Source organism: Morone saxatilis, unplaced genomic scaffold (assembly GCF_004916995.1).
Source record: "Morone saxatilis isolate NCDOM2014 unplaced genomic scaffold, NCSU_SB_2.0 Contig5, whole genome shotgun sequence".
Lineage (NCBI taxonomy): Eukaryota > Metazoa > Chordata > Actinopteri > Moronidae > Morone > Morone saxatilis.
The window spans coordinates 21,404,390-21,425,736 of NW_023340095.1; the positions used below are offsets into that span (position 1 = coordinate 21,404,390).

General features: G+C 39.0%; 2 protein-coding genes across 2 annotated transcripts; both read left to right on the forward strand.

Annotated features, from left to right (window-relative positions):
• The first annotated feature begins 260 nt into the window (after window positions 1-260).
• LOC118339364 (mitogen-activated protein kinase kinase kinase kinase 4-like) lies at window positions 261-8,609 on the forward strand. The gene is made up of 6 exons (XM_035676957.1): window positions 261-428; window positions 1,923-2,023; window positions 2,343-2,492; window positions 2,732-2,891; window positions 3,757-3,896; window positions 5,266-8,609. Exons 1-6 carry the CDS (start codon window positions 287-289, stop codon window positions 5,347-5,349), a joined length of 777 nt encoding a protein of 258 aa, XP_035532850.1. The 5' UTR covers window positions 261-286; the 3' UTR covers window positions 5,350-8,609.
• Window positions 8,610-17,705: 9,096 nt separating this feature from the next.
• LOC118339263 lies at window positions 17,706-21,347 on the forward strand (the record flags this gene model as incomplete). Its single annotated transcript, XM_035676838.1, is given in 8 exon segments — window positions 17,706-18,580; window positions 18,685-19,321; window positions 19,421-19,607; window positions 20,264-20,330; window positions 20,410-20,464; window positions 20,551-20,782; window positions 20,879-21,019; window positions 21,193-21,347. Coding segments are annotated over 7 exon segments (990 nt in total), but the record flags the coding sequence as incomplete, so codon positions are not given.

Consider the following 21,347-nt stretch of genomic DNA (forward strand, 5'->3'; position numbering starts at 1 on the left):
ATAAGTTCTAAAATAACATTATAAGTCTTTCAGGATTACATTGAATTGTCAAAGTCCTGCAACACAGTATAAAGAAGAACTTTATTGTGAGACCAACGCATTTCACCTTGCATCGGGGTCTGCATAGACTGCAGGAGGCAGATTAGGCTGCAAAATTCACAAATGCAAAGTCAGCAGTATTTTAAAATTTTAGAGAACAGCAAACTAATTACTTGTGCCTCTTCACCCATTCTTTAAAAGGTTGAAGAAGAAAATAGATTTGAACCGTTTTGATCTTTCTTGATCAATGACAGGTAAGAAGAACAAGCTCCGTGTGTACTATCTGTCCTGGCTGAGGAACAAGATCCTGCACAATGACCCTGAGGTGGAGAAGAAACAGGGTTGGACCACCGTCGGAGACCTGGAGGGCTGTGTTCACTACAAAGTTGGTAAGTCACATTCTCACTATTACGGATTTCACCACATTTATGGGCATAAATACTGGAACGTTTGGCCTTCCCTGTGGCCTAGTGGTCTCAGATACATACTGTGTAACTGCAACCTCCTATCTCTGCTGTTACCCATCAAATGGAGGCAAAAATGCTAAATTATCTCAAGCTAGTTTATGTTTATTGTTGGAAAAAAAAAAAACTTTACTGTGGTGTTTCTAAAAGTCATTATCATTCATCCCTAATTCTAGTGATTGACAGTTTTAAATAACGTTGTTGTGTGTACGCTGAGAATAATGGTCTCTGGTGAGCTAACCCATCTGTGCTGTGTTATGAATACATGTTTCCCATCAAAAATAAACCCAGCCACATCTGGATTCAAACACAGGACTCAACAAATGTCACAAACTCAGTATAAGATACAGAGTGACTGTATGTTTACGAGACAAGCCTGTCGATGGAAGGAAAGCCCTTGATTAAGTAATGACATCCGAGTGGACATGTAACTGTCTAAAATTTAGAATGTCCTTGGTGATGGTAGTGCCACTGCACCAAGACCAGCACTTCCTGTTGGAAACTCCTCTCCACTGATCAGAGCTCTTTGTCGTGAAATCCATTTCCTGACGATGAGTTTTATTAATACGTGTGGTACGTCTTCATCGATGTCTCGTCACATACATTTTTGAGCAGCTGGCAGAGACAGAACCAACACTTGTGGGAAGTACAGGACTTTCCAAAGACAATGATTAAATGAGCGTTTGTAAAAAAAAAAACTCGTTTGCATAGTCCCAACTCTGCACAATTTTTTGTGATTGTCACCGTTTTACTGTACATTGGAAGTATTAAATTAAAGTGGATGGCAGCTGAACGTCTTCCATTGAATGAATCTCAAAAGTCATCGACTGATGATTGGTCAAAGAGGAGCAATGTAGAGACCATTTTAATGCTGATATACATTCAGCAACTTCTAAATGGTTATTAAATCTTCTTTAAATCCTCTCATATTTACAGCGTACAGTAAATTAATCATTCACATCCTAGAACAAGATACTGCCCTGCACAAGCCATGTTTAAGAGAATTATTATTATTATATATATACTGGGTGAATAACTTTCATTTTTATTCGAAAAATTAATTAATCCAGATGAAAATTAGCTTTTACAGATACAGAATTAAATGCAATCATTCTGTAGTTTGGGCAGGGATGGGCAGTTTTCAAATTTTTCTGTAAACGGCACTAAATACTGCAGCAGGAAAGGAAACAAATGAGTTTTATTGGTAAAGTGTCAAACCAAGAATCTATTGTCGAACAGCTACAGTGTCTCGAACAGAAGTTTAAAACGGTGGTGGATAACCTGCCAGTGGCTGGAGTCCACAGCAACAAAAAACGGACCCAACATTTTAGTGTGCAGCTGATGCTGTTTCCCATCCTGATGCCAATTGTAATATTTTGTGTTGTTCTAATGTTTCTGTTTTTCTTTTTTGTTTCCCAGTGAAATATGAGAGGATCAAATTCTTGGTTCTGGCTCTGAAGAACTCGGTGGAGGTCTACGCCTGGGCACCCAAGCCCTACCACAAGTTCATGGCCTTCAAGGTGAGTCAGTCTGTTAGCTTTGATGTCAATGACGACAAACACATGTACAAGTATGACATTAGTAAAGTGGATCTTTAGTGCATTTCTGGTGTATTTACAATTTATTTTGGTTTTTTTTCTTATTCTGAGATTGAATTATTTTTATCCAGCATGTTGATACTGCTGAAGATATAAAATAGGTCAAAGATCAAATTCTTACAGAGTTTGATATTTTACGTGTTGTTCAACTTGTATCAACATTGCCCTGGCAAATATTTACTGATGTGGTTGATTGAATAAGAGAGGGGAAAAAACTGTTTTTCTGACCTGTGTGCTTCAGTCTTTCGGTGACCTGGTGCACAAGCCGCTGCTGGTCGACCTCACCGTGGAGGAAGGCCAGAGGTTAAAGGTCATCTACGGCTCATTTTCAGGCTTCCATGCCGTGGATGTCGACTCTGGCGCTGTCTACGACATCTACCTGCCCACACACGTAAGACCACACAAACGTTACATCTCACATGTGTGTTTGCTGGTGCCTTAAAGGATATTTCAGCTCTTTACCTGGGTTCCACAGTTAAGGCAATCAAACTGAGGTTTGAGTTTCAACGGTTTGAATTTATGACTAATGGTCTTTTAATAGTTGTCTTACACATTACATACTCCGCTGATCATAGATGCCAAAGGCGCAGTTAAATAATGTCCTCTTGTTGGTGTTGCGTGTCCCTGCAGATCCAGACCAGTATCCAGTCTCACGCCATCATCATCCTGCCCAACACTGACGGCATCGAGCTACTGGTGTGCTACGAGGACGAGGGCGTTTACGTCAACACCTATGGACGCATCACCAAGGACGTGGTGCTGCAGTGGGGGGAGATGCCAACCTCAGTGGGTGAGTCACATGGGCAAAAGCTACAAAAACACACCTAACAGTTTTTTCCCTACATTTATCTCAATTAGTGATTCCCTAAAATAAAGCAATGTCTACTTGTGACACATCTTTATCAGGGAGTTGTAAACAGTTCCACCAAAAGGTGGTTTTTACCTTTCTGAGGTTGTTACACTTGTGAGTGATATTTACAGGCCTGAAAAATGTAAATTAAGTGACATATCAGAAGAACAAAGATAAGAAAAAGGAGATGGAGAAATTATACATTTTCTGTTGTTCTTTTTTCCTGACGTGGCCTGTCAGGCAAGACCCTCAGGTTTTGAACCGCTGAGCTTGATAAGCAACAAACTCACAAAGCAACAGTTGAACAAAAAAAAGTGATGATTTCACATATTTACACATTATTTTTTTCTATATCAGTTAAGAGGTTATCATTATGTATTGTACTTTTACTTCCTATAATGTGCAACTTTGCACATTGTTGGTTAATATATTCCTAATGGATTAAATTCTTAATGATGATTTGTTGATTATTGATGAATCATTATATAACACGTTTACATATGCACAAAGCTTTTGTATTGCAACTACACAAGCCACTTGCATTTATCCTGCAGCTGACACAACCAGACAACCATACACACACTAAAAAAGGCTTTGGAGCAATCTGCAGGAGTGGTGTATGTTCTAGGGCTGCGCAAATAATCGCAGAATTATCGAAATCACAATATATGCACTTTTTGGATAAAGATAAATATGTGTGACAAACAGCATTATAATAAAGTACTGTAGTGCTGCAGAGAGTCTTTAAATATAGCATTCTTTAAAAAAAATCAGTATATCAGTTAACACAAATACCTCTTTGCAGCATACATTCGTTCCAACCAGATCATGGGTTGGGGAGAGAAGGCCATAGAGATCCGCTCGGTGGAGACTGGCCATCTGGACGGTGTCTTCATGCACAAGAGAGCCCAGAGACTTAAGTTCCTCTGTGAAAGAAATGACAAGGTGAGACATTCAACAGCACATCCCTATCTAAGCAGTTATGTTATAAATGAACAAATGGCAGCGATGTAACAAGTATTCAAAAGCACAACATGTTAACAGAAATCCCTCTAAGGCATTAGAGAAGATGCAGTGGACACACGGATTTCCACACAGAGCATCAAACATGTCAGATGTACCATACCAAAAGCCACTCTCTGTTAGTTCAGCTCTGTCAGGAAGTAACGTTAAACTTCTCTAGTTTCTCTTCCCTCAACAATCAAATTTGTTCCCCTCTCTGTGTTTCCCTTAGCTGTGCATGTGCGGGAAATTATGTGAGCCTTGGAGTACGGTAACTTAGTCAATGAGCTAACTGGTGATTAGATTTCTTCAGCTAAGACATTTCTCGTCAATTGTTTTTACAATAGGAAATAAGGTGTTAGTCATTAGTGGGCAGTGTAATAGGAAAAAGCACAACTGTAACACTTGAGAGGTTCTTCTACATGACTGCATTCATTTCTTAGTGCAGGTAATACTGGAGATACAGATTTTTAGATTCAGATTCTGTCTGGACCTCTGCGGTTTGCTCAGATCTATCTATCTATCTATCTATCTATCTATCTATCTATCTATCTATCTACATTTCTTTTCCTTAATCCAAACAAAGCTGGGAAGCAGAAATTAATTGATGGATTATTTAATTTAAGGTATTACGTTAACCTGTCTGGATCAGATGGTTTGTTACACAGAACCATCTGGGAATGGATACTGGAAAAGGGCAGGCACATTCAAAAAATACTGTTACAGGTGATTGGATGAACCATTTGTCTGTCATGGTCTATCATGGGCAAAACTTCAACCAATCAGATCAACAAACCATATCAAACTCTTACCGAAGCCAGTCGGGAGAAGATCCATGGAGAAAAGCCTTCAATGCCGTTCTTTGCTTTTCAGTTCTGATTTAACTGATGCTAGCAGCATCTATGCTAACCTCTTTAGCAAGAATTGTTTGGTTTTTTTGAGAAAACAGCCACTTCTCACACGTTGTCATGTCATACACACGGCTCATGCTGTAGCTGCCAGTAGTTGCTAATATGATGCTGATTGCTTCGAAACACTGTGGTTTGGACAGAATTTTAAAGCTTGAAGCCTGGCAAGATGGATTCTCACTTGATCTGAGTATTATGTAGGGAAATAATAAAATCCTGGATTGTACTAAAATCTGTAGAAAATTATTTATCAGGGTCTACACTGGTAACAAAAAGATGGCAGCTGCCAGGTGTTTCCATTCCATTCATGTTTTCTTGTGTTCAAATTCCAACTGCACTGAATGATGACTGTGTGAGTGTGATTGTACCAAGTAGTAAAATCTCCGTCTGTGTCTCCTCTTCAGGTGTTCTTCGCCTCCGTTCGGTCTGGAGGCTCCAGCCAGGTCTACTTTATGACTCTGGGCCGAAGCAACCTGCTCAGCTGGTAGAGGTCCGCACCCTGCCCTCTTCCTCCTCCTCCTCATCTTCCTCATTGTCCTCCACCCTCACTAACACTGGATCTCAGAACCCACCGTCGATGTCTTGTCAGCACTCGGACAACCAAAAGAGAACAAAACCAACAACCAACCAGCCCTTTTGAAGCAGTCGACAACAATGACGTCACCTTTCCCCTGGAGCTGCAGCCCTGCTGCGTCACGGCTCCGGGGCCGCCTGTGACACAACCGGTCAAGTCACGCAGTCGTCGCCCACTGAAATACCCAAAGTGACGACTTGCACACAAAATAAAATCAATGATTAATTAATATATGAAAGAAAGTAGAAATAAATGTGAATTTAAGAAAAGGGGGAAAACGACTTTATGTTTCCCTCTCCGTTTTTCTTGGTGCTCATCAGATTGTGATGGGATAGATTTTGTACCTCTGCATCATTTCTGTGCTCCTGGGCTGGTCAGTAAGCTTGAGGTCTTCTAACTACTAGTACTGCTACCACTATTATTACTACTACTGCTACTACCTTCTGCAGGTCCGCCTCTTGTAAGAGAGTTCCCCCTCTGCCCGGTGTTCCTGCCCTCCGCCCTTTGTAATGAGAGTTTCATGGGGGCCAATGGGGTGGAAGTCTGTTGTATTAATGCTACAGTAGTGAGTGTAAATGTACTTCTGTTTGGTCCAACTACTGCTGACATGCTGGTTAGAGATTGAGACTGTCAGTCAGGGGTAAATTGTAAGACCCCGGAGCCAGTGGGGCTCGTCACGGTGATAAGCAGGTGAGAGGGGCCTAATATTTGAGGTTCTACTGTAAGTCTGATTGGACTCGGCAGGAGGGGTGTGTATGTGTGTTGTTGAAGTATTGTGTTGTTCGGACAGGTGCTTTAAAAAAGGGGATACGGAGAGAGAAAGAAACGTTGAAGCAGATGGATTTCAGAATAGTATTTTTTGAATTATTACTATTATTATTCCTTGAAGATAAGTGTAACTATGTGGAGTAAAACATGTCTTTTACCTTGTTTTTTAAGATTTACGCACATCCACCCACAGTTTGCTTGCTTTTACTCTGAACCCACAGAAGTGCAAGGTATGTTTGTCTAAGAAGAAAGTGATGTGGGTGTGGTCCAAAAAATAAAGTAAAATAAAATAAAATAAAGTGTCTATGTACAATAAAAGTTCATTTAATCTTCCAGATCAGTGGTCAGTGTTTTTCCCCCACCGGTCAAACAAGACGACATAAACTCATCTCTGGTAGGGCTGTTAGCCGATGTCTCTCAACTCGAGAAACTTGAACTGCTGTGAATAGTCAGATATAAAATGAAAAAAATAAATAAAGATGATAACGGAGGGATAAAGTAGAAGAGAAAGTTAGGTATGTGTGTGCTTGTGCGGTCGGAGAGTTCGAACGAATTGGATTTTCGTGGCAGAGAGGTAAACGCATGGTCAGCAAGTTTGTTTCAGCAGAGGAGTTCTTTCTGGAAGCCAGTTTTCTATCTTCCATTTCGTTCTTTCAAATCACTTTAATTTTTTGTTCCTATCATTTGTATGAATGCAATGCACTAAGTGTCAAGAATGTAGAAAGACATATTACTGTGTGGTGGTCCAAGGCATGAGATGATGTTTTTGCTTTGTATCTTGTCACAAGTGATCAATCCTAGATGTTCAATTTTCAAGTTAAAACGATTGAAAGCAACAGCGGAGCCTCTACGTCAGGTGTAGATATTTTCCAAGGAGGGCCATTCTGTATTTGTTTTGAAACCTTTTCCACAGCAGTGAGAATCTGTGCGGGAGCAAACAAGAGTGCATCAGAGCTGAGGAGGGCTGTTTGGCGTCCTACGAGTCCTGCTCGTGCACGTCAGGCACTCTTTCCAATCAAATGGGGACCTGAACCTCATCCTCATCAATTCTACACTCAGACTCTGAATGTCAGCGTTACTGTGATGAAGTGTCACAAAACAGGCAACACGGAGCAGAACTTTTCCTCACTCGGCTGTTTGTGAAGAACCTGAAGACGGAAACCCACTTTTTCGGGAAGGAATTGTTTTCTCTATTTCGTGCCCCCCACTTCTTGCTCCAGCTGTTATTTAAGTTGTCTGTATATGTGAAAGACTGAGCAGCAAACTGCAGCATCAATCTCCTTTTAGGCCATTGGCTGAGCTGGATTTTCCTCCGTTTCCACAGCGACTCTGACAGATTGCACATTGTTCACAAAAAGGGGCAAAGGAGAGTCCAATTTGTGCTTTCATTTCATGTTTAAACATGGCCTCATCAGGTCACGAACAAGTTAGCCTTGGGTGTGTTTTTCCCCTGACGATAATTACACACACAAGCAGTGTTTTGACACGTGAAAAGGTTACTGCCAGTCACTCAGTAACACTTTCTAACTTTTCCTTCCCTTGTGCAGAAAACAAGCTGTTTGGACCCCATTGCTGTGTTGTCTGAGGTCTGTGTGTGCAGTAGTACCCGGTGTGTGTCTCTTATTACATCAAGGCCTTGATGAGTGGCTGTATTGACTTCATGAAAAAATTGTGATCATTGATATTCTTTATGGGCTAAAAAAAAGGACGAGATGATATAAGTCTATATATCGGATGAGAAAAACTAGTCGCTTGCCAACTCACATTGGAAAAAGTGCCAAGAGGGCAGCATTTAAAACGTGGGAACCTATTGTTATGAAAACCACTACTTGGAAATCCTTTAAAAAAAAACAAAAAAAAAAAATCACTTGAAGCATTGTGTATTCTTAAGTTTTAGCGCTAGTCAAGAAGCTTAATAGTTTCTGTTGTTTCTGTAAGTCTATGTACACGTAAATATGCGACTGCGGTGGTTTAATATTATTACGCTCACCTTAGGTGGAGAAAATGTTTACAGAGGCAATGTTTTGTTACACTAATGTGCATCACGGTATTTATGTTTAATGCATATGCGTCTTGGTTCTTTAATTGTTTGTTTTTGCTTTTTGAGCCCAGTTTTTATTGGATATTTTCATTTGTCTGTCATCTCCCTCTACCCCACTAAATAACCTACTTACAAAACAATAAAGAACACACGTGTTGTTCATTTCAGGTATTCGCATAGCGCTGCTTTAAACGTGGAAACATTGCAGTTACGTTCCCTACAGGCTTGGACGTGAGGCGACGTGTTTTTCCTCTGCTGTTTCTGCCATGCTACTCTAACTTATGTCCTCTCTGTGTATGACAGGAAGTCATGTATTTTCCTGAATTTTTTTTTTCTTTGAATAAACTTTAAAAGTAATTTTAAAAGAAGAGTGTGTCTTTTATGCCTCTGCTGCTGTTTGTTCCCCAAAACACACATGCAAACATGTTGAAAAGAGAAATGTTGTAACACATGTTGGTTAACTGAAACACTTCTAACACGTCAGTTGCACGTTTTGGTCTGTTTCAACAGACTATACCTCATGTTTTCCATTTGAAACTTGTTTTCACATGAAGAGTCCCTTAAAAGAAAGTCAGTGTGTTGTAAATTCTGACTTGTTGAGTCCATCCTGTGGTCTCTGTATGTCTGGTTTCTAAATGAGTGTGGGAGCCCTGCTGAAAAGAGAAGTAAGGACAAGTATAATTTTCTGATGATGTCTTATGTTGCACAGTTCATACAATCTGGTGCACACAACCAGGGGTGGGATTTTGGGCCCGATTAAAAGGTCACACTGGGCCCTACCACCACAGGCTGTGCCAACCCTGCACAATGTTTTGTGGCCACCATAGTTTCTCCTACACACTTGGTGGTATTCAGTTAGTTACAATCTGCAACTTCACAGCTAGATGCCACTAAATTCTACACACTGCTCCTTTAAAAACTACCTTTGTAGGCTTGCAACTCTCTTACAGTCCAATATTTACTGTAATATCTACTGTGATGGCCCAAGCCACATCAGGGTAACAAAAAAGCCCCCCGCATGGTTAATACAGATACACAAGGCTGATTCATGTTTCAATAAGTACACAGATTAAGTTCTTTTTGCAGCACACCCCAAACAAATTCATTAATTGCACATATACATAGTTGATTTCGCAGTTCATGATATTACATTTATTTGCTTGTTAACCATCACTGCTTTAATAATGGGCTTGCCACACATTTCATGTTGTAGGTTAAGTAAATTTTTCTGTTTATATTAAATCATTGTTTCTTGGTTACCATGTGGAAGGAGGGTCTGGTCCTGGGGGGTTAAGAAACTGGTGTTGGCCCTAAAGGGTGGAGGCAGTTATATTCCTTTGTGGCACTGCACAGCCGTACCATTGTGCTGTCATGTTGGGAGGGGGGATTTTTGGGTTTAGTTCTGTCTTTACTTGTAGTAGTTGGTAATTGGCGTCCATTTTGTTTTTCCCCTTTGTGGGTGTAAATGTGGTTTTTGGGCCAAGCCACTTATATATCTTTCCCTTGGTGTCTCATTCGTGTTAGGTCAGTTGTTGGTCATAGTCCTGTTTGTTGAGTTCATAGTCTGTTTTGTTGGCAGTTCATAGTCTGTTTTGTTGTTTGTTGATATGCTGTTTTTGTGTATAGTATATTTTGTTGACCTCTTTTATAGGCCTAGTTGTTAAATTCTTGGTTTATTGTTTGATATTTTTGGGTTAATTAAAAAAGACCCTATTTTTCAACAAACTCCTGTTCTCCTCATTGCTTGACTGTTTGGTCCCTGACATCTACACACAGTGTGCTGTGAAAATATAACACTGCCATCATGCATGCAACATTCTGCATACAGTGGAATTCACTATTTGATTGTTTGTTTCATATACTGATCATTATGTGGACAAATAATTAGTGTGAATTTTTATCATTCAAAATTTCAAAGGCAGGGAGAACTGATTTAGTATGAATAGCTTGCTAAAAGTTTGCCTGCATGGATTAAATGTTGGCTGACAGAGGAGCCAAATGTAAATGTAGAATTTTCTGTGAAGATTAAGTTAGGAGCAAAAGTAGTTAATTTCAGTAAGGACTAAACTAAACTAGTTAATTGAGGTGGGGGAGGGGATCCTTATTTGTGGTGTAATTAACAAAACTCATGGTCCTCTATGAAGCAAAAAAATCCAATTATCCAATTTGCACTTGACCTATAAGATTAAAAAACCGCAAGTCTTTGGCTCATAGTCTACATTGTTCTGCACAAAACAAGTAAGAACGCTGCCATACATTTCTAGATATTTTTTAGATCATTTGGTTAAGGTGCAGTTGCATATTAAGTTTTGACTTACTTTAATGTTAAAAACTACTCTGGGTGAGTCCATGCGACCTGAAGTTTTCATCCTGGTGTGAGGAAACAATGGCATTTTTTTTTTTTTTGTGTAGCTTCCTGTGAGAGCAGCCTGCTGTAGGACACAGGTCTTCAAATCTCAGAAGGTAAATTCCTCAGCAGATACAAAAAACAAAAAACAAAAAGCAGCTCTGTCAAACTGCTTAGTCATCTGTCCAGTATGATTGAGTATCAGGATATCACAGATAACGATGAGGTGATCTGGAGAATTCCCAAAACACGCAACATCTTTTGCTTTCTCAATGGCCAGTTTAATGAACGGTATGTCCTGCATCTGTTACCTTTTAACCTGCATGTGTTAAAAACACTGGCAGAGCACTGCTGTTGTGTATGAAGGGCTTGGTTTTGTTAGTGACAAAACTCCTCTTTGCAACTGAAGACGCTACCCAGAGGTTCAGCACAATCTGCTGATGTGGAGTTCATGTTCTCTACTTTATGTGTAAATGTCATGATACCATTTTATCATCATTTTGATCCAGGACCAGAAGATGACATTTAGTCTCAAAAAGACTCATAATAATAAAGGAGTCAGGAATAATGGCTAAAAATGTCCACAGAAATGAATTATGAGAATGATATATTTGTTATTAATGTAATGTGTAAACACATATTCATTTAAAGGAGAAAGTTGTATAAAACCTTTTGTAGCTCCAGAGAATGCTGTGAAAATAATCTGAAAAACGTGTCCTCTATTGTTTGGGTGAACAATGTAATTCATTCTCATGACACAGCAGTACCTGAATATAACATTCTTTCTCCATTGAAGACATCTGAAAAGCAGGTTGTTTTGAGTGAGAAGGTAGAGTGAATCAAACGTTCACAGGCTGTACACGAACTAGAGTCTGAACTGTTTCTTAGATTTAGCTCTTTCTCTTAATGCTCTCAGAAGCAGGTAGTCCTGGATTACAGGAAGTGGATTCAGATCTGTTTTTAAGGTGCATGGTTGGCAAACTCTAACTCAAAGTCTGTATTAGTGTGACAAAAAGACACATAGTGGATCACAATGCAGCCGTACCCTGACAGCATGACATAAATTTACCAAATCTCTGTCCATTAAATTAATTCATTAATTAATAGTTAGTCATGTGGCTTTTGTTTACAAGGGCTCTTCTGCTTGCGATTAATCTTTGTGAATCCAAACGGAGTGGATACAAATTCTAACAAACTAAATTTTCCTGTTTTGTCACAGACTGGATTAGAATGTGGAATAGAGCTCTTTCACATGATCCAACCAGCAAGCCAATCTACAGCTTACATCACTGTAGAGTAGTCATGTAATGTAATTTGCAAGTATCTCTGTATTGGAAAATGTCCATGTCAAGATCAAAAGTATGTCAGAATAATGCTCAATGTGGACATCATAGTTTCTACACAGAGAGATGACAAAAGAGTGAGTCATATTACTATTACACAGCTGTTTTCAGATTTGTTATATAAAGGGAGGGTTTGGTAAGCGCCAAATCTTTTTGATTCAGGTACACTTTACTTCAGTGTCAAGTAGTATTTGTACAAGAATCTGACTGCGTTTTAGCAACAGCCTGCATCACTCACTGAGTGCCCACGTCCTGTTTCACTAGAACTATCATTCAAAGGAAAGGATCCCATTTTAGAACAGAGAAAACTTCTTGATGGGATCTTTACCCACTGATTATATCTAATAAGTTCACACAACATTTAAAAAAAATAAAAAAATTAAATGCATAAATAAAAACAAGCTCTTTTTCAAGCAATTAACAACTGTCTTAATGCTTAAAATTATCCCATTTTTAATGGATTGATTTAACGCATTAAAGGCTACAGAGTGAAAACTAAATAACAGAATTTTAAAAAAATAGTAAAGTATGAGCTTACTACAAATCTTTTCGCAGTTTGTTCCTCTTGTGTATTATCACGCTTTTTTCGGAAAGATACATCTCTGACAATCTTTTAAAAATTCAGATGTTTCTTAAAGTATTTCCAAAATCCACAAAGACTAAAATAGATTTTAGACCATTACCAAAGTTATGAGTCTATTTCCTAATCCACATAACGATGGTGGGCAGAAATGACATCTCTCTCTGCTCAATTTGTATAATGTGCACTAAATCTTACTAATGTTGTTCAGTCAGTCAGTTATATTTGTCTATATTAATGTTACTGGCCATGATTTTCATCCACAAAGTTTTTTGACAATATTTCTTGTGTTAAAATTAGCCTGTTAGCATGCCAGGCTAAGGCAACTCATTGGCTACACTCTCTCCCTGTCTTTCTTCACATAAGGCATCTTCTATTTACTGTCCTTGCAAGACAAATTAAACCCTTTTCACAGCAACCATTCTGACATGAAATAATACCGATAATAATAACAAATACTAGGGATGTCCCGATCTGATCTCAACGATCAGTATTGGTGCCAATCAAAGCATTTTTTAACTGATCGGTATCTGCTTTAATGACCTGATCAGATCCATTGTTTTAAGTCAGCTGTGACACAGCAGTTTTTACTCGTGCTTTCATGCACGGTGCAGCTATGTCATGGAATTTCACTGCAGGCGGAGCTGCCTCTGCTCAGAGTAGAGAGCAATATAGCCACACTCAACATGCCACTGTAAGTGCAACAAAAACCACACCAACATGAGTAATTAATTAATGTAATCCATGCAAAAGTACAGACGACAAAAATAATTACTCAGCAGAATACAGAGTTCATTCAGACAACTCAAGTAAAGGCTGCACCAAACACTGGAGAGACAATACCTCCAGCCAGCGACAACACCAAAAAGATTACAGAGAAGATCTATTATTTTAAAATTTTGTGTGAAAAAAAAAACCAACAACCGTAAGAAACAGCTTTGATGTTATTTAATTGTCAAGCATACAGTGGCTTGATATTAATAACTTTAATGTACTTGTAGTGGGCACTATGCACTGCATTATCTAAAAAACATATAAGTATCGGATAGGGACTCCGTATCTGCAAATACTTCATCAGATTAGGGGCTAAAAAAAGCAGATTAGGACAGGACTAATAAATACAGGTGTTACATACATATTAATTAAAATTCAGTTCTTATTAGTGTAGCAGTCTTTCCACTGAGCTAACATGCACAATAGCAGCACTCTGACTCTGTTTGACCTGAATGGAATACAACCTTAATTAGTATCATTGGTAACACATGTGTTTGCCCGACTATTTCTTGTCAAAATGGCTCCTGTGTAAAAGGTCTACTGGCACAGTCACAAAAATAAAATTCTTGAAAATAACCAAAGCTGAACCCACACAACAAGCTGGCTGGGTCTGGTGGCAGAAACCTACTGCATTACATCACTAATAAGATCTCTACACTGGTATCTCTACACAATGTGCACACACTCACGTACTGCTTTATAAGAAAAAATAGGGAGTGTCGCACATGCAATTACAGTATAGCTGATTTGTTATTCATTAATCATGAGGTAGAAACGCTGAAGAAACAATACAAAAGCTGTCACCAGAGCCTGTAAGCTGTTCTACTCCTCCAGTTTAACCACAGCAAATAGTTACTGTAGCTCTCTGGTCTACTGACTCAGTAACAGCTCTGGAACTAGTTATCCCACATCAGATGATGATCAAATTATCAGTTTTACAGCATATCGAAAATTATAACTAAAAATAAATGAATAATACACAACAACAACTTTTATTTCAGAACAAAAAACAAAATAGTTTATACCTCCACTGTAATAAGGTGGCAACAGAAATGTCAGAAATGAAGATGTATGACTTGATACTACTATTGGCGAGAAAACGGTTTCTGAAAGATGAATGAACAATTAGTCATTCTATGTGCAGATAGTTGGGGTGTGTGTGTGTGTGTAAATGTATGTGTGTTCTTGTCCTAAAACAAACAGAGATGTCCACCACTGATGCAAGAGGCAGATGATGCCAGAGGAACAGCTACAACAGTCATAAACACTTGTCAAACTAGACCACTGCCTTTCTTCACAATGAACCTGCAGAAATTCTCCCTGGCTGGCTGTGTAGGTCTTTGCCCACGATGTCTGTGGGTTCAGTGTGTGTATATACTATGTGTAGTGTGTTTTGAGGAGTCAGCAGACATGAGTGGTGAGCTGTACAGTACACTGCGTTACATTGGGAAACATGAGAAATTTCCATCTCAGAGGGGTGGGAACATTGAAAAGAGAGTGCAGGTTCCCCCTAAGCTGACAGGAAACTGACCACAAGCGGCCACAGTCCACGCTGTCACCACATCTGTCTGCTATCACTGTCACTGCTGGGACCGCAACGCTCACCTGTACACCGTGAGTACACTACTGCTGTTCGTGTGTCTATATGCAAGTGTGTTTGTACAGTATATCTATATAGATATAGGTTTTTTCATGTGTACTGATTGTATGTTTTTGTTGATTAATTATAGTAATATTTTAATTTGTTAATTACTATTAGTTTTATGTCTTCCACTATATAGACTAGACTAAAATATAATAATATGAATTTGTATATTTATATACATACTTTTATTTTTATATGCATACTTTTAATGCATTATTTTTACATGATAGTATTGCTATTTTTGTATAATTTTTGCATTACTATTTATATTTAGTAGTTTATATTTACTTTAAAAAGTCTGTGAATTTGAGGGAAGCTACCAGCTTGAGATTTATCCACATAACCTTTTGACAAAGTGAATCTACGTAATAGAAAATATTAAGCCTTCTAAATTTAATCAGTCATTAATTCCACATGATATATCTATAATTTATAAATACATATATGTATTTATATTTTATTTATGTGTATATACTATTATTATTCTTCGTATAAAAATACAATGTAATATTGACATTAAATCCAAAGGCAGTGAGAGTATTGCAACAAGGACTAATGAAACTGGCTTATTAACACTCTCTCATTGGACAGATACTGAGTTAAACTCCTATACAGTTTTAAAATTATAATTATATAATAAGCAAACCGTAAAATATGACTGACAGGAGTTTGGTCATTACAAATAAGCTCAGGTAGGATTTTCTGTTGCTTTAATTGATCAACTAGTCAAAGTTTCCATTCCATTCTAGACAACGTCACACTTACAGCACTGTGTTGTCATTACGACACTCCCACAGATTTTATGAATGGGATTTACCTTTCATGACAGCAAAGACTTTATCAGGGAAAAGATTATGCATGTGTGTGAAAGGCAAACAAAGAAAATAAATCTAATTCATTCAAATTAGATTTATTTTATTTTAGAGTTATGTAAGGGAAATGAACATAATTGTTGATGTTATTGCACTTACTACAGAATTCATTCAAATTCAACTTGCATAATTTTTTATTAGTTGCTTTCCCGATCATTGGGTAATGATGGATAAAAACTGTGGGATAGGGGCTGTGAACCTCCCAGCTTCTAAAGGGGGGCATCCCAGAAAATGTTTGAGAACAGCTGCAATCATAGCCGAGGAAAGAGAAGCAGAAGTGAAATTCAACTTGCTCAAAAATTCAACCACTGAAATGGTGATATAACATTGTGGCAAAAGTGATCTGCATGAACCAGAGACTTTAGCTTCCTGTCGGGCAAAGCCCAGCTTAAACTGATAAAGAATACAATAGAGTACAATAATGTGGAGTAGAAATACATTTTGTATTACTGAATACAATAAATATATATAGATCCAATATAATATAATATTTGAATAACAGATAGGATATTTATTGATTTACTAATGTTTGTATATAAACAGAATACATCAGGGTACAGTACAGTAAATAAAGCATGGTGCAGTAGACCTTACCAGATTGAGTAAGCAGATCAGATAATACCTAATAAACAGAAATGATTTTCAATTCAATATATATTCTATCACTCTAAATGCCCAGATCTTCATAAAATATAAGTATTACCCCATCATGTTTGTATAGCAAAATATAGGGGTGAAATATTCTATCACTCCTAAAATGAATAGATAAGTCTGTAATTTTTTTTCTATATATATTTTCTGAAACCATTAAAGGTTTGCTAAAACCTCAGAAAAACATGCCTTTATCTTTAATTATAAATAAATATAAATTCTATTATTACTGATGGTATTATTTCTGCTGACCTTTGATGTAAGTGGCATTTCACCATTTAATGTGACTCATCTCATGGGATTCCATCAGTAAATCCCTGAGGTTAAATTTGGCTGCTGAGTGTGGGGGTGGAATGACCAGGAGTGCTGCCGTTTCGATGACGACTCTAGTGATGTCACAGAACTTTTACAACAAAAGGAGTTTAAATTAAAGCTGGAAGTCATTAAAACTCTGAGGGGCTTGAAGAAACAACATCGGCAAAATCCCAGTAACTGGCATGACACCTGTCAGTGTTTCAGTTTTCCTCCATTAGTCTGAAAACAAGAGGACAACCCTGCTCTCTCAGAGGGCCCACTAGTTAGACGTCTGTACACATTTTGTCAGAGGTATATTTTTACTTTGGATTTTTGTGTCACTGCAGACTGCCATCATGGTCTGCTTGGTACTGATGTTTTGCTGTGGTCATCATCATCATTATATATATACAGCTGGAAGATCCACGCGATCAGATGATTGATCCCAATGAAACAATGACTGTCAGCTGCTGGCTGTTATTGTGCTAGCTAGGCTAGTTCAGTTTACAACAGACACTGTACTGTAGCGTTTTAATTCTGTTTCTGCTCGAAATCATCACAAACTTACTGTCGTTTTCTCTGCTCTGTGTCTTTTTCGCCATTCGCCTTTTTCTCTCTCCAAAGTGCGTTGTAATAATCAACAATCCCCTGCACAGAGCTACTGGCAGCAGGGGTGAAATTGCTTGGTGATTCACGGCATAAACTTTGTGTGAATCTCTATAAAAAAATAGCAGCAGGGTAGAATATGGAGACAACTGCACCAGCTGGTTAATAAATTAACCTCACCTTATAAGTTTCATGTTCATCTTGCACACATTTAACAAACAAAATAACTACGTTAGCGTCACTGAGGCTCCTGCAGCTAACAACTGTTAGCATGTGCTAGTGTTACACGAACAATGAAAAAGTATAAATTCTTAAAAATACTTACAGTTACTTCCTCTGTCGTCTTGCCACGGACAGTTGGTACTGCTCCCTCTTTCAGCAACAGTCTTTTGGCCAGTCCAGTATTGTACTGACCAAGGTTGTTAAAACAGTCCGACACGAAGTGGTTCGCACACATGTACAGACTTTTGACGACTCTAGCTGGGACATTGCCATCAAAAATAAAATGAATCCACTGTGCTTGTACATCGTCTGAGGCTGGGAGACTATGTAGAGATTTGTGCTGGGCTGTGCAGCCAAGGACAGAACAGTTAGCGTGATTAAAAAAAAAGCCTGAGGATTTGCAGTCTCCATTTCAAAAAGGAAGACTTCGAACTCAATGTCTTGGGAATGAAGAAAGTCGCTCTTTTGGATACCGCAATTCCGTTGGTGTTGACCTTTCCAGGTGACGATGAACCACCTGGAACATCTGGACCTAGCAGCGCTAAACGCATTCGCTTGGAGGTAAGAGACTCGCTCAACTATTTCTAAAAACACACATATAGTTGTCTGCAGTAAAGCAGGACATCAAATATGAGTTGTATATAAGTTGGCTGTTTACATAGGAAATCTGCCGTCTTCCGCATGTTTTTTTCGCTTGTGGTTCTAATGTGTCGGTGTCACTAAAATTCCACTCAGTGAAGAGGCAAATTAGCAATGTAACGTTATAAAGACGCTTTAGCTATGTTCTATATACGTTTGCTGGTATCAATGTAAATCCACCTTGTTTCACGTTTGATAGTTTGATGTTGTGAAAATGTTTTTAACGTTATTTAACATATGGCATTTCAGACTGAAACAGTGTCTGCTGCTGCTTTGGTGTCGTCGTCGTGGGAAGATGATGAACAATGTTTTCTAACCTCAACACCAATCAAGACACCTACCCCTGTCCAAGCAGCACAGTTTGTAAGTTTGTACAGCATATTGTCTCTAATGGAGTTCGAAGACTAATGTATGATTGAAATTAGTGGAATTTAACACTGAAAAGAAACCTCTTTTTGATTTTACAGTTACCATGCCCAAGTACACCTGGAGGCCTCAATACGAGTGCCAGCAGCATTGAAGTTGGTGTAACCGACGAAAGCTATCAGCTTGAGTCAACCATCACCCCCACAACATCGTCATCATCAGAAGATGAAGGTGGAAAAGACTGGAGTGAAAAGTTCATTGTCAATGAATCTAGCCTCATGTCACTATTTAAATTCTGCCAGATGTGCGGGAAACCAATTTCATCGAAGCACATTTTTGATACTGGGGCACAGAGGAAGGTGAAATGGACTTGTCTTGGGGGCCATTCTGGGACTTGGACATCTTCACCTGATGTTAGAGGAATGCCGGAGGTGAATCTCCTTTCTGCGGCAGCTGTTCTGTTCAAGGGTGGAACATACACGGACCTGTCAGACTGGTGCAAAACCGTGGGTGTCCAAATGATTGCACAAACTACATTTTACGCCATCCAGAAGGTGTACTTGCACCCTGCTATTGAGAACTTGTATGAGGAGAGTTTATTTGGAACAGGAGGATGGGAAGCGGCCACACTTGGCAGGGGATGGCCGATGTGACTCGCCAGGTTTCAATGCGCAATACTGTCACTACACGTTTATGCTAGATGATACAAAGGAGATACTCCACACAGAGCTAGTGCAGGTAAGATACATATAAATGCATGCAGAATCACAATAATGGAAAATTACTACTGCTATGAAAACTTTAATAACATCAAACTTATCAAACTTGAATCTTTAGTCCACAGAGGCCACCAGCTCTGGAGCCATGGAGCCACTGGGTTTTAGACGGGGAATGACAGAGCTTCTGGACTTGGGCCTTGACGTGGAGGTGATGACCACGGACCGCTCCTCATCAATACGGAAGATAATGAGGGAACAATATCTTAATATCCAGCACGAATTTGACATCTGGCACACAGCCAAAGGTATGTATTTTTTGCTATTCTTGTAAACACACACACGCAACTCTCCAGACTTTTCAGGACATACCCCCATTGACACCTCATTGTGTCACTCCTCACCCCCTCCCAAATCTGTGCAGCTTTGATGAACTCAGCCATTGTAGAGGTGTGATTTTTTTCATTCAACAAAACAACAAACAATCCACACGTCTACACTGGCTGAGGGAAGCAAAGCTTTGGCACCAGGTGAGGTGTGTAAGGTGTGAGGGTAACTCAATTATCATATACATAGTTGAACAAAAGGTTATCAGACCAGTTTGGCTATAAGGGCCAAATCAATTTACATGGAGACCAACCTTTCTACCATTTTACATTGGAATAAACCACTTTGCTGTATCAAGCCAGAAGAAATAGAAAACCATTCCTATTTTTCTTACATTGCCGGTATGCTGACAAATAAATTGCTGTGGTGAGCTGATCACCACACCTGTACTTCTACCTAATTCCCAGTGACAAGCCACACCCTGTGCAATAGACCACCATGTGGGTAAAATAAGTAATAGCTAAATCTAAACTAAAAGGTGGATATAAATGGCTCTGACAGGGTTAATAGGGACAATACAGAAATAAATGGAAAATGTTGGTGTTTTACCAAAATTGTGCTGCATTTACGACCACAGGTTTCTGGAATAAAATACTGACGAAGGGGGAAAAAAAGGACACTGCAATCCTTCTCGCATGGACCAGGTCAGTGTTGGTTTGTAATCTTGCAGAAGTTCCATTGGTTTACAAGGTTGGAAATGACTAATTTCAATATCTTTCACAGGTCTGTCGTAAACCACATGTGGTATAGCTGTGCCACAAGTAAGGGGGACATAGAGGTAAGGAATCAAAAGCTGCAATAAAGTTTCTATCCGATGTGTGCTTTTTAGCATTAGTATTATTGAAACACTTTTCTTTCACAAAGGCACTGCAAAACCGTTGGAAATCCATTACACACCATGTTTGCAACGAACACGAGTGGAGAGATGATGACGGAAAACAGCATCGGTGTGATCATCCTCCTCTTACCGCCCAGGACCAGAGGATGCGGATGTGGATTGACAAGGACTCAGTGGCATTGCAGGCCCTGTCGTCACTGGTCCTAAACGAAAGGCTCTTGAAAGACCTCAACCAGATGGCACTCTTCAAACATACTGGTGAGAATAGATGCACTTTTACTCTTGCATATTTTTCTATATCCTAATGAACATGTTTTAATTAGTCCTATCCATCCTCTATGTAATTGCACACAGGGCCACTGGAGAACTTTCATAGTGCTCTGCTGAAATACCTTCCCAAGCGGCAATACCATGGAATGAGGGAGAGGTGCCACCTCGCCATCCTCGACCACAATGAAAACATTGTGAAAAGGAAGCAAGCCACCACAGTGACAGGTTTGTTATCATGTGCTCTTCGAATAGTATAATAACCAAAATTAGAATGTTAACAGCTAACTGAATTGGCATACTTTGCTGAAAGGTGTAATATATTTATTGGGGAGAGAAGTCTACTACAATCAAGTCGTCATTTATATTTTATGTGTTATTATATTCCTTGTCATTTACAGGAGAAGCACGGTTCAAACAGGTGTACTGCAAGAAGTCCAAGCAATGGATATTGAAAAAAGTCTTCACACCACACACAACGCAGTTTGTCGGAGACCTAATCGAGAGGGTCCTGGAAAGTAGACGCAACCCGAACATCAAGTTCAAAACCCCAACC

What these genes read in the sequence shown, in the direction of transcription:
- LOC118339364 (XM_035676957.1), top strand. Translation starts at nt 287, where the DNA reads ATGACAGGTAAGAAGAACAAGCTCCGTGTGTACTATCTGTCCTGGCTG. An exon ending in ACATCTACCTGCCCACACAC is followed by an intron (nt 2,493 to 2,731) that starts GTAAGACCACAC and finishes GTGTCCCTGCAG; the next exon opens with ATCCAGACCAGTATCCAGTC. An exon ending in GGAGATGCCAACCTCAGTGG is followed by an intron (nt 2,892 to 3,756) that starts GTGAGTCACATG and finishes ACCTCTTTGCAG; the next exon opens with CATACATTCGTTCCAACCAG.